Genomic DNA, 11,168 nt, shown 5'->3' on the forward strand with positions numbered 1-11,168 from the left:
GAGTGAAGAGTAAAGGGGGAGATGGGGAGAATCAGGGATTCATAGTCATCTTTAGTCATAGTCATAAATGAGGTTAAGATCAGCCTGTCCTACGTGAAAGCTGCAGGGCAGGGGTGCAGCTCCCTGTGCAGGGAGGAAGCTGAGAGTTGACAACATTGCAAACAAAAGCCTTCCTGCTTAGGGGGCTCTGGCCTCATTCAGCCTGGCCTATGCAGCACCAGCTGGGCGGGTACCTGTGAGGTCCAGCAACGGTGCTGTCAGTGGAGGCAGCGGGGGGCAGGCTTGGGGGAAAGCATGAGGACACAGGGATGGGTGGTGCACTGTGGAACCCCACTTCTCAGACCGCAGCAATCTCCCACAGGCTCCTCCTTAGGACCCAGGAACTTGAGTTGTTACAGAGTTTCCAGGACAGACTATGAGTGCTCCTGGCAGTATGATGGCCCTGAGGACAATGTTGCTCACTTCCTGTGGTGCTGGTGAGGACCCATTCCCACAACCTCAACTTGTCCCCAAAAATATCCCTCACAGCCAACATCTGTGTGTGAGCATGATCCCCTCCCATCTCTGAATGTCAGGTAAGATGGTGACTGGGGCAGCATATGACTGCAAGGGACAGACAGAAAACACATCTTCTAGTCTCTCTCTCTCTCTCTCATCTTTTGTTTTGTTTCATTTTGTTTTTTGTTTGTTTTTCTAGACATGGTTTCTCTGTGTAGCCCTGGCTGTCCTGGAACTCACTCTGTAGACCAGGCTGGCCTCGAACTCAGAAATCCACCTGCCTCTGCTTCCCAAGTGCTAGGATTAAAGGCATGTGCCACCATCACCAAGCTCTCTCATCTTTTGAAACAAGATCCCTCTATGTAGCCCAGGCTGTCCTCCAAGTCACACTCACAGAGATTCTCCTGCCTCTGACTCCCAAATTCTGGGATTAAACAGTGGCTGGCTGACTCGCTTTCTAGTCTTCACTTCACTCTCAAACTGCCCTTTATGATTCTCCTCCCACCCCTTGCCCAACCCCTGCTCCATTACTTATTGTAACCCTTTCCTCCCTGCAGTTTTGTTCCTCCATACTATGCCCACAACAACTTCAGCCAAAAGTGCTGCTGCTGCTTCTCCTCAGGCCGGTCCCGCACTGTGCAGTTCTGGGAACAGGACGGTATCTCTGTGCTGTCCAAGGTCAACTTCTGGGTGGAGTCTCGACTTGGGAACCGGACCATGAAGTCTCAGGAGATATCCCAGTACCTGTACAACTGGAGTGAGTTATCCCTTTTACCTGCCCCTCTGTCACCGCCGATGCCCCCAGTCCTAGGCCTGAGAACATCCCAGGTCCAGGGTGACAAAGCCGAGCTGTCACACAGGACCCCCTGTCACTGGGCTCTTGTAGGTTAGCTTTCTTCTGGCTTCAGCCTGATCCTCTGGGGAACTATGTTTTCATGACTCAGTGCGTCTTGACAGAGCGCTGTCCTTAGTGTGCGTGAGGATGTGGACTGTGGGAGGATTCAGGAACGGATGTGGGCAGGCTAGTGAGAGGGGGTGCCCACGCTTCCACCGAGGCAGGAAACTAACCACGGCAGAGGAAAGTTCACTTCTCAGTGGGAAACAGTCAAGCAAAAAACGGTTGTTTAAAGGATGGATCCTGCTGAGGACGAGACTCGGGATTTTCCTCAGACTCTACCCAGAGCCATGCCCCTAACCCCCTGACTGGGGGGTTCTGGGCAAGGGCTCTGGCCTGAGCAGCGCCCCCAGCATTTTGTTCTTTAAGGTTTATTTATTTTAATTTTGTGAGTATGTATGTTTTGCCTGTGTGTGTCTGGCCATTACAAATATATCTGGTGCCGAGGGAGGCAAAAAGAGGGCGCTGGATCCCCTGGAGTGGCGGCCATGTGGTTGGTGAGAACTGAAGCCAGGTCCTCTAACCCATGCTTATAACCCCTGAGCATCTATCTCTCCAGCCCCTTGATAGAGTCTTTTTTTTTTTTTTTTTTAAATCATTGGATTGGGGATCCAAGTCAGTAGGTAGATGTGAGCCTAGCATACAAGGAGCCCTAAGGTTCCATCCTGGCACGGCATAAGTCAGTTGTCCGGGTGCATGCCTGTCATGCCCCCTCTCGGGAGGTAGGAGGATGCGGAGACAAATATCCCGTCCCCAACCATTGGTACAGAATGCCTGCCTTAGTCAGGGCAACCCATAGGTGGAGCTGGGCACTCCCTGGACGTTTGTACTCAAGTCACAGGGATGTGTGTTCACCCTTTCCCCCCAACAGCGAAGGTCACCCCTCCCCTGGGACACATCAGAGTGTCACAGTCACAAGGGCAGCTGCGAATGGACTGGAATGTGTCTGACGAGGCTGGTGCTGAGGTACAGTTCAGGCGCCGGATGCCCACAACGAATTGGACCTTGGTAAGTTAGTTTTACAGGTCAAAGGTCACCATAACACTGTCAATAACCCTCAGTTGGTGGTTCTATCCTCAGAGCTGTCCTTTCTGTTCTGTTGCTTGCTCCACAGTCCCATTGATGGTGACCTTACTCCAGTGCACACGCACACGGTGGCTCCCCATTACACTCCCTGGATGTCTTGTTAGCATCTTGCTTCTTTGACAAGCTCTGGGCTGTCGTTCTCTGCTGGGTCTGTGGCCCAGGCTCTGGGCTTCTGTCAGTGTGAAGGCTAGCCCGATCATTCCCCCGACCCCAACCACAGTGTGAGGGCTACCTCTTACTCTCAGATCCGTTCCCAGTCACTCCTCAGCCACTGGAGTCCCACGGTTTGGGGTGGTGAGGAGGGAGGGAGGGAGGCTCTTGGGCTCCAGGACTCAGTTGCACAATGAGACCAGGGTCAGAAGCATCACACCTGTTCTTTTCTGAGGCACAAAGTGTAAACCAGCCACATGTCTTTCTATTTTAGGGTGACTGCGGACCTCAGGTTAACTCTGGCTTACATGGTAGCAGCTCTGGTAAGCATTAATGAAGCCCCCCATTCTAGGCAGGGCCTGTGGCCCTGCCCTGTTGGTCAGTGTGGGTCTATTCCTATTCTGCAAGGGGCAGAGTGACATGTGCAACAGCCAAGGTCACACAAGGTGTGGGACAGAGCTTCAGCCCGGCAAAGAAGGACTCAGGGGCAGGCAGAGTTCACAAAGTGCTTGTGGCGTGACCTGGATCTACATGTGGGCAGCACCAGCACACTGACACAGTGATCCATGTTCTATGTCTACCCAGAGTCCTGCCTCTGCCCTTCTGAGAACAAGGTCCAGGAGATCCAGATCCGGAGGAGGCGGCAGCTCTCCTCAGGAGCCCCTGGAGGTCCCTGGAGTGATTGGAGTGTGTCTGTGTGTGTTCCACCTGGTGAGAGGGGCCTGGGTTACAGGTACTAGGAAGAGTTAACAAAGCCACATGTGGTGGTGCATGCCAACTATCCAACACCGAGAAAGCTGAGGCAGGAGGATTCTGTTTTTGAAATCAGCCTGGGCTCCATAGCCAGACCCTGTCTCAAACGAAAATAATAAAAGATATGGCAGCAAATTTCAGACGTCAGGCTGAGGGGGTTAGACATCAGGTTGGGGGGCTTAGACATCAGGCTGAGGGGGTTAAACATCAGGCTTGGGGGATTAGACATCAAGCTGAGGGGGTTAGACATCAGGCTTCAGGGCTGGGAGGGACTGGTCTCAGCCACTCAGTCCTTCAGGTCCTGGACCAGTTCTGCTCTCCTTACAGACGTCCTTCCCCAGGCCAAGATTAAGTTCTTGGTGGAGCCCCTGAACCAAGGTGGAAGGAGGCGTCTGACCGTACAGGGGCAGGTGACTGTCCTAGCCTGGGCTGGGAGTTGCAGGGGTGGCAGGGGAGGCAGTAGTGGCAGTGGTGGCAGGTTATGGGGTCAACTTTGAAAGACGGCTGGGCATGGTGGCCCGCACCTGTCATCCAGCACAGGTAGACAAAGAAAGATGAGGAGTTTAAGGTCACCCTTGGCCAACCTGAGCTACATGAAACTCTGTCTCTGCGGCTATTGGAGAGCTAGGACAGGGCAGGGAGGGCAGTGTCCCTGCAGTGCAGGGCTGATCTGGATCCCCACGCCCATCTCCTCTCTGCAGGCGCCACAGCTGGCGGTCCCGGGAGGCTGCCGGAACAGGCCTGGTGCGAAGGTGAAGAAGCACTTGGTGCTGGTGCGCATGCTGTCCTGCAGGTGCCAGGCTCACACCTCGAAGACCGTGCTCCTGGGGAAGATCCTGAACCTCTCCGGGGCCGCCTACGACCTGGATGTGCTCGCCGAGACCCGCTTTGGTCGCAGCACCATCCAGAAGTGGCCCCTTCCTGCCCAAGAGCTCCCAGGTGCCCGGGTCGTCGGGACGGGGGCACGAGAGAGGCTGGTTCCACTCTGCGCTGAGCATGCGCGAGGCCTGGGCCACTCCTCACAGAGATTAAGCGAAGGGTCGCATCAAAAATGCAGTTTCCAAGATGTGCAAAAACGGGACTTTAAAACCTTCGAATGGGTGGGTGGGGGCGCTCAAGGGGCTGAGACAGGAGGATTTCAAATTCCAAGCTTCACATAGCCACCTTGTCTGAAAACTACAACAGAAGACCCTTGTTATCTCCTAGGCCTTGGCCTCTCGTTAAACCTTATGCCAGTGCACCTGTTACCTGATCCTGTCGCCACAGTTTCCAGGCGCAGGCGCTGGACAAGCTGGCACAGCAGCGGGCTCTGGCTTGGTTGACTGAACCAAGTCTAGCTGGGCAGACTCGGGCTTGTGGTTCTCCCTCTCTCTGCCTCTGGTTATGTTTGTGCAAAATAGGGCAACCAGCCAGGCCTAGGGAGACGCGCCCTTAATCCCAGCACTCAGGAGGCAGAACCAAAAGGCTCTCTGTGACTTCAAGGGTAGCTCAGTCTACAGAGTGAGTTCCAAGACAGCTAGGGCTACACGGAAAAACCCTGTCTTGAAGAAGAAGAAGAAAAAAAAATAACAAAAGGCCAGAGTCCCACTTGGTAGCCTGTAAATGCTCACTATCAATCAGGCTGACATACAGTTGGTGCTCAATAGAGGCTGAGGTGATCTCAGAGTGGGAAGCTCCGTGTCTGTGACTACATGCTGGTGACCCCTTGTCCCCATGTGACACTTGGTCTCCTTCTAGAGACAAGAACCCTGAATGTCAGTTTGGAAGGCAACATGACATCCGTGCAATGGGCAGCTCAGGCTCCAGGTACCACCTACTGCCTTGAATGGCAGCCGTGGGGCCAGCACAAGAACCACACGCACTGTACCCTGATCGCACCGGCAGAAGAGGACCCTGCCGAGAGGGGTAACACATGGTGGGCTCCAACCTTCAGGGTCTGTGCAGGGTTTGAAGCCCCGAGAGTCATCTTCATTTCCCCAGGGTCACACAGCATCGGGTGGGCCCAGGCAGAAGCAGAATGCTGTGGCCTGCATCTACAGCCTTTGCAGAGTTCCCATGTCCTGCCCCGGGCAGGTCACACTGTGGCAGATAATGAGTCTCACATATTATGGTAATTTAAACATTTCCGCACCACAGAAGGTGGCAGTTTGCAGTTGTTGTTGGCAAATTAATGAGGCTGTCTGCGGTGGTTTTTTTTTTTTTTTTTTGGTTTTTTTGAGACAGGGTTTCTCTGTGTAGCCCTGGCTGTCCTGGAACTCATTCTGTAGACCAGGCTGGCCTCGAACTCAGAAATTCGCCTGCCTCTGCCTCCCAAGTGCTGGGATTAAAGGCTTGCGCCACCACCGCCCAGTTTGCAGTGTCTTGTTTTAAGACGTCCTGCTCTGGGTTTGGGCTGGAGTCCTAGTGGACATACTTTTGGGGTTCTCAGAGAACCCCAGCTGAGGCTGTGGAGCTCATAGACTCTTCCGAATGCTGTCAACGCTGGGTAGTTGGATGAGGGATCCAGGGGAAGAGGTAGACAGGCTTTGAAGCAGAGGTTTGAGTAGACGTTTTCTAGGCAGTCCCAGAAGGCAGCACAGCCAGCAAACAGTTACGGGACAGTCCATCAGTGGCCACTGTGCTGCTCCTTCTAGTGACGCACAGCTGGAGCTCCAAGCCTACCCTGGACCAGGAGGAATGTTACCGAATCACTGTCTTCGCCTCCAAGAACCCCAAGAATCCCATACTGTGGGCCACAGTCTTGTCCAGTTACTACTTTGGCGGTAACGGTGAGTAGATCGAGCCCTTGGTGACCCTTGGTGTCCCTTGGTCACCTTGGGGTGGCTGTGGGCGGAACCAAGGATGTGAGCTGACCAGATGCTATCTCTATTGATGGAGCCACGCTGGTAAGTGTGGCCAAGGCTATATACTTAGAGCCCTAAGCTTGTGGAGTTAGGGTGCTGGGTGGATTCAGGGCTGTGGGTGGGGCCGGCAGCCACCATGGTAGACATGGCCACCGTGGAGGAGGCGTGGCGGTGGTTGTGGTCTGAGTGGGAGGGATCGCGGTGGACTGAGGCTGCCCCATTGCTGACTGGAGCATTGCACAGCCTCGAGGGTCGGGACTCCACGCCACGTGTCGGTGAGGAACCACACCAGGAACTCGGTGTCCGTGGAGTGGACGGCGTCGCAGCTGAGCACTTGCCCAGGGGTCCTGACGCAATATGTCGTGCGCTGTGAGGCTGAAGACGGCGAGTGGAAATCTGGTACGGGGTGTGTGGGGGTGGAAAGGGGCGTGGTGTGAGCCCCACTGCTATGTCCTGAGACAAGACACGATGACCCCGCAGCGAGTGTGGACCCCACAGGGCTGCTCTGAGTGTCAGGCTCGTACCACAGGTCACGAAGAGATTCCTAACCCACTGCTGCCTTCCCCAGCAGAGTGGCTCGTGCCACCCACAAAAACCCAAGTAACACTTGGCGGGCTGCGCAGCCGTGTGATGTACAAGGTTCAGGTGCGAGCCGACACTGCGAGGCTCCCAGGCGCCTGGAGCCATCCCCAGCGCTTTAGCTTTGGTGAGTGGAGACATCAAGGACAGCTGACTGCTCTTCCTCTAATGACCCCACAGTGCCAAGGACCAGCCTTGGTTTGGAAAGGGGATCCTGAGGAAGGGGTGTTTGGGAGTGGTGAAAGAACGACTTGCAGTCAGTTGTTGGGTACAAGATGAGAGCTCTGGGTTCTGCTCCAGTTGCCTGTCCAGACAGCTCTCTGCTTGGGACAGCTCTCTGCTAGGAAAAATACTAAAAGCTCTCTGGATAGTTCATGGGCTTTCTGACCAAAGTCAGAAAAACTTTTTGGATTTTTCCAATCAAGTCAAAAATCCTGTTAGAAAAATTCTAAAAGTAAACCTTGAGTTTTCTGATCAAAATCTGAAAGCCAGAAAATTTTCTAAATAGCTGTGTTAGCTCTCCAAGTTCCCTCTTTGGGTTGCGAGCCCTCTCTCCCAGGCCAAAGCCCAGTCTTTTATTTCATATCATTTCATTTGCCCACCATCCCTCCACCCCATCATCCCACAAATCACCATTCCCTGACTCCAGCCTCTGATTCTTAGCAAAGGGCAGCAAGTGCAGGGTTTTTTTTGTTTGTTTGTTTTTGTTTGATTGGTTGGTTTTGTTTTTTTGAGACAGGGTTTCTCTGTGTGGTCCTGGCTGTTCTGGAACTCACTCTGTAGACCAGGCTGGCCTCATACTCAGAAATCCACCTGCCTCTGCCTCCCAAGTGCTGGGATTAAGGGCGTGGGCCACTACTGCCCCGGCTTTGTTTTGTTTTTTAAGATTCATTTATTTTATTCATATGAGTACACTGTAGTCTTCAGACACACCAGAAGAGGGCACCAGATCTCATTACAAATGATTTTGAGCCACCATGTCGTTGCTGGGAATTAAACTCAGGACCTCTGGAAGAGCAGTCAGTGTGCTCTTAACCGTTGAGCCACCTCTCTGGTTCTTTTTTTTTCCCTTTTTCTTAACATTGCAAATGAATTCAGAGATCCGTCTGCATCTGTAAGCACAGAGAATAAGTTTAGCTGGTTGGGATCCTGTCCTGAGATTACTGTTTCCTAAATCTCGTTATCTCTTTCCTCAGTATCTTTCTGACAAGCGGACTCAGAGTGTAGCTGCCCCTGTTCTTTTAGATCTGTGAAGGCCCTAATTTATATTGCATCCTTATATTATGTATATTGAGAAATCATATATTCTTGAACTCATGTTTTCAGAGTTCTTTCCCACAGCCTTAAGGGCTGTCCTGAAAGTCTCATCATTTACCGTTTTTTTTTTAATGTTTATTTGTTTATTTTTTTTTTGCTAAGACATTAGACACAGCCTTGCCTCATGAACTCATGCTGCTTCTAATTATCATTGAGTCATTAACCTTGGCAGGGAGAATATTTCCCAAAGAAGGAACATTTTACACACACACACACACATACACACACACACACACGCCTCATGCCCAGCAACTAACAGTACTCCTGAAGTCCAACACCCTTCTGGCTCTGTGTCAGGAGCAGAAACCATGTCCCACCTCCCTTCCATGACCATGCAGGACCTGGCACCACAACACCCCACTGGCCAACTTTCCTTTGTGGCTTTCCATGGGCCTCTGGAAAAAGCACTAGTCAGAATTTCTTTTCTCTGGCCTACTTGCAATATTTGATTCTTCGCCATTTGTCAAACTCCTATTTATCCTTCAAACCCCAGCTGTAAAGTTCCCTTCTCTAGGAAGCACTCCCTACTTGTCTCTGATCCACAGCGACCACCCCTCTTTTCTCTTTTGGCTCATTGGGCTGCTGTATGTGGGTCAAGCTGTGTCTTCCCCAGTCAGGCTAAGAACGAGGCACACATCCTTCAACCCGAATTGTCTCGCCCCCAGAGGTGCAGATTTCCCGTTTATCCATCATTTTTGCGTCTCTGGGAAGCTTCGCCAGCGTCCTCCTCGTGGGCAGCCTCGGCTACATTGGCTTAAACAGGTGACTCTTGTCTCACCCCTCCCACCTTGTCTGCTAGAGCAGTACTGAGGACACTCACGACCCCAAAGTTTAGATCTGTCCTGGTCTAGACGAGGAAACCAGGGCACAGAGCGCCCGGATGTGCGCTGTGGGCAGAGATGCTGCTGATCTTGAGTATGCGGTACTCTCCTCTGGTCCATATCACATCCTTCACAACACAGCGGGGACAAGGAAGCCTTGGGAACACCCTCTCTGATCTGCTACCTGTTGTTCCTCAGGGCAGCCTGGCACTTGTGCCCACCCCTGCCCACACCTTGTGGCACCACTGCTGTGGAGTTCCCTGGCAGCCAGGGCAAGCAGGTAAATGTTCCTTTGCGGCTTCCCTCTGTTGTTGGGTAGGTACTGCGGGCAATAGGCGTGCTCCAGCACAGCTTGCCCAAACTGAAGGGCAACTGGAGGATCCAACAGGCAGGAGAATTCTGGAAGTCATCTTAATATCAGAATTTAACGTGGCTTCAACCAAAGAGGAATGTGAAAAACAAACTCAAGGCGGCAGGCTTCAGGCATGGCTGGATCCAGGGGACGGGATCCATTTCTGTGCTGTAGCTCTCCTTGGGGGGGGGGGGCTGACCCCTGCCTGTTTCGGTGGATGACTTGGAAGAGGGTCTCCTGAGAATGAATGCGCTTCTCCAGGCTTGGGGGAAATTTAGGGGTTTTCCAGCTATGCTGTATCCTGGCCCCGCCCACCAAGCTTGGTGCCACCCAATGACATGGCTTTCCCCAGTGTTCTGGCGCCACCCAAGTCCTGGAGGCATCCAATTGCATAGCTCCACCCAGAGCCCTAGCCCAGCCCTCGTCCCTTTACTCAGTCCTGGTCCCGCCCATGTCTTGCCCCTTTTCCCTTCACTCAGTGCTGGCCCCGCCCACACATCCTACCCCACATTGTCCTGCCATTCCCTCCATCCCCACCCCAACTCTCCTTAATCAGTCCTGACCCCGCCCCCATTCTGCCCCTTCACTCAGTCCCGGCCCCGCCCCGCACTTTACTCAGCCCTGGCCCCTCTCATATACTGGTTCTGTCCCCCCTCTTTTTAGGCTTGGCAGTGGCGCAACCCTGAGGACTTCCCGGAGGTGTTGTACCCGCGAGAGGCGCTGGTGGTGGAAAAGCCCGGGGACGGAGACGACGGGACAGAGTCGTCCCAGGCCGCCCCTGAGCGCGCCCTGGACACAAGGCGGCCCTTGGACACTGAGAGGCAGGTGCAGAGACTCTCAGAAGCCAGGCGCTATCAGAGGGAGGACTATCCCCGTGGTGACCTGGCCCACGTGACACTCCCGCTGCTCCTGGGAGATGTGACCCAGGAAGCCTCTGTACTTGACTATCTTTGGAAGACCCATAAGACCTCGGAACCGGGACCGCCCACTTTGGGGCAAGAGGCCTGACTGTTGCATCTACTCTCCAGCCTGCTCCCACCTCGCGAGCCCCTGAACTGCAACAGCTGCTCACAATGGCTGTCCTGTTTCATAGATGTGACTCTTGAGGCCCAGAGAAGGTGACTGTCTGGCCTGAGGTCACACAGCGTTTGCAGGACGCAGACCCAGGCGTCCCCCACCCCACCCCCGTGCTGTCAGCACACCCCTATCTTCCACTCCCACCCACTCTCTCCAGCGCCTACAGCCACAGGCTGCTGCAGGCAATTACAGCGCCTGTGAGGGGAACACAGAAACTGTCAAGAGGGGAAAATCGCAGCCCTGCTTGGTATCCTCAGGGCAAGGCTGGACCCCATCACTGGTCTGTTTACTTTGGGAGGGGGTCCTTCCAGTCTGAGGGGACATGGTCACAGGGTCAGTTTGCCTCCAGCGTCCTGGGCTGGGGTCCAGCCCCAGGAGTAGTAGACAGGATGAATCTAGAGCGTCATAAATTAGGTCACCTAAAAAAAAAAGCTGGGCCTAGACATCCACAGAAAGGTTACACATCTGGACTCAGTTTCCCTATTGGATGGAGCTTTGGGCACTTAATAAATGGGCCTACCCAGAGACTGATAAACTGAAGCTGGCCGTCGTGGTGCATATCTGTCATCCCAGCACCCAGGAAGCAGCTGCAGAAAGATGAGCTTGGACTGCGTAGCAAGTTCGAGGGTAGCCTGGGCTACATGAAACCCTGTCTGGTGGACAGTACGGACAGTCACTCAGAATTCCGAGATAAGACCTGGGTAGTAGAGATAGCTGAGGGGAGAGGCCCTAACGTTCTTGGGTGGCCCCAGTCCCCTTCCCATGTGCCCGCCCATCAGGAGGGCCCTGGGTCCCCT

At 53.7% G+C, this 11,168-nt stretch overlaps 1 protein-coding gene across 6 annotated transcripts in view; it reads left to right on the forward strand.

The window, feature by feature from the left end:
- The window catches only part of Il12rb1 (interleukin 12 receptor subunit beta 1), a 12,787-nt gene extending 1,876 nt beyond the window's left edge, over nt 1-10,911 (forward strand). Inside the window, exons 3-16 of one of the 6 annotated variants that reach the window (XM_031340174.1) lie at nt 362-476; nt 1,056-1,255; nt 2,265-2,401; nt 2,904-2,952; nt 3,215-3,340; nt 3,710-3,792; nt 4,084-4,321; nt 5,120-5,287; nt 6,016-6,150; nt 6,469-6,624; nt 6,794-6,931; nt 8,787-8,883; nt 9,141-9,222; nt 9,958-10,911. In XM_031340174.1, coding sequence (XP_031196034.1) covers nt 362-476; nt 1,056-1,255; nt 2,265-2,401; nt 2,904-2,952; nt 3,215-3,340; nt 3,710-3,792; nt 4,084-4,321; nt 5,120-5,287; nt 6,016-6,150; nt 6,469-6,624; nt 6,794-6,931; nt 8,787-8,883; nt 9,141-9,222; nt 9,958-10,302 — 2,069 coding nt within the window. In that variant the 3' untranslated portion in view covers nt 10,303-10,911. The remainder of the gene's footprint in view (nt 1-361; nt 477-1,055; nt 1,256-2,264; nt 2,402-2,903; nt 2,953-3,214; nt 3,341-3,709; nt 3,793-4,083; nt 4,322-5,119; nt 5,288-6,015; nt 6,151-6,468; nt 6,625-6,793; nt 6,932-8,786; nt 8,884-9,140; nt 9,223-9,957) is intronic. The other 5 variants (XM_031340175.1, XM_031340177.1, XM_031340176.1 and 2 more) reach the window with 5 other exon arrangements.
- Nucleotides 10,912-11,168: the final 257 nt, after the last annotated feature.

Source organism: Mastomys coucha, unplaced genomic scaffold (assembly GCF_008632895.1).
Source record: "Mastomys coucha isolate ucsf_1 unplaced genomic scaffold, UCSF_Mcou_1 pScaffold22, whole genome shotgun sequence".
Classification (NCBI taxonomy): Eukaryota; Metazoa; Chordata; class Mammalia; order Rodentia; family Muridae; genus Mastomys; species Mastomys coucha.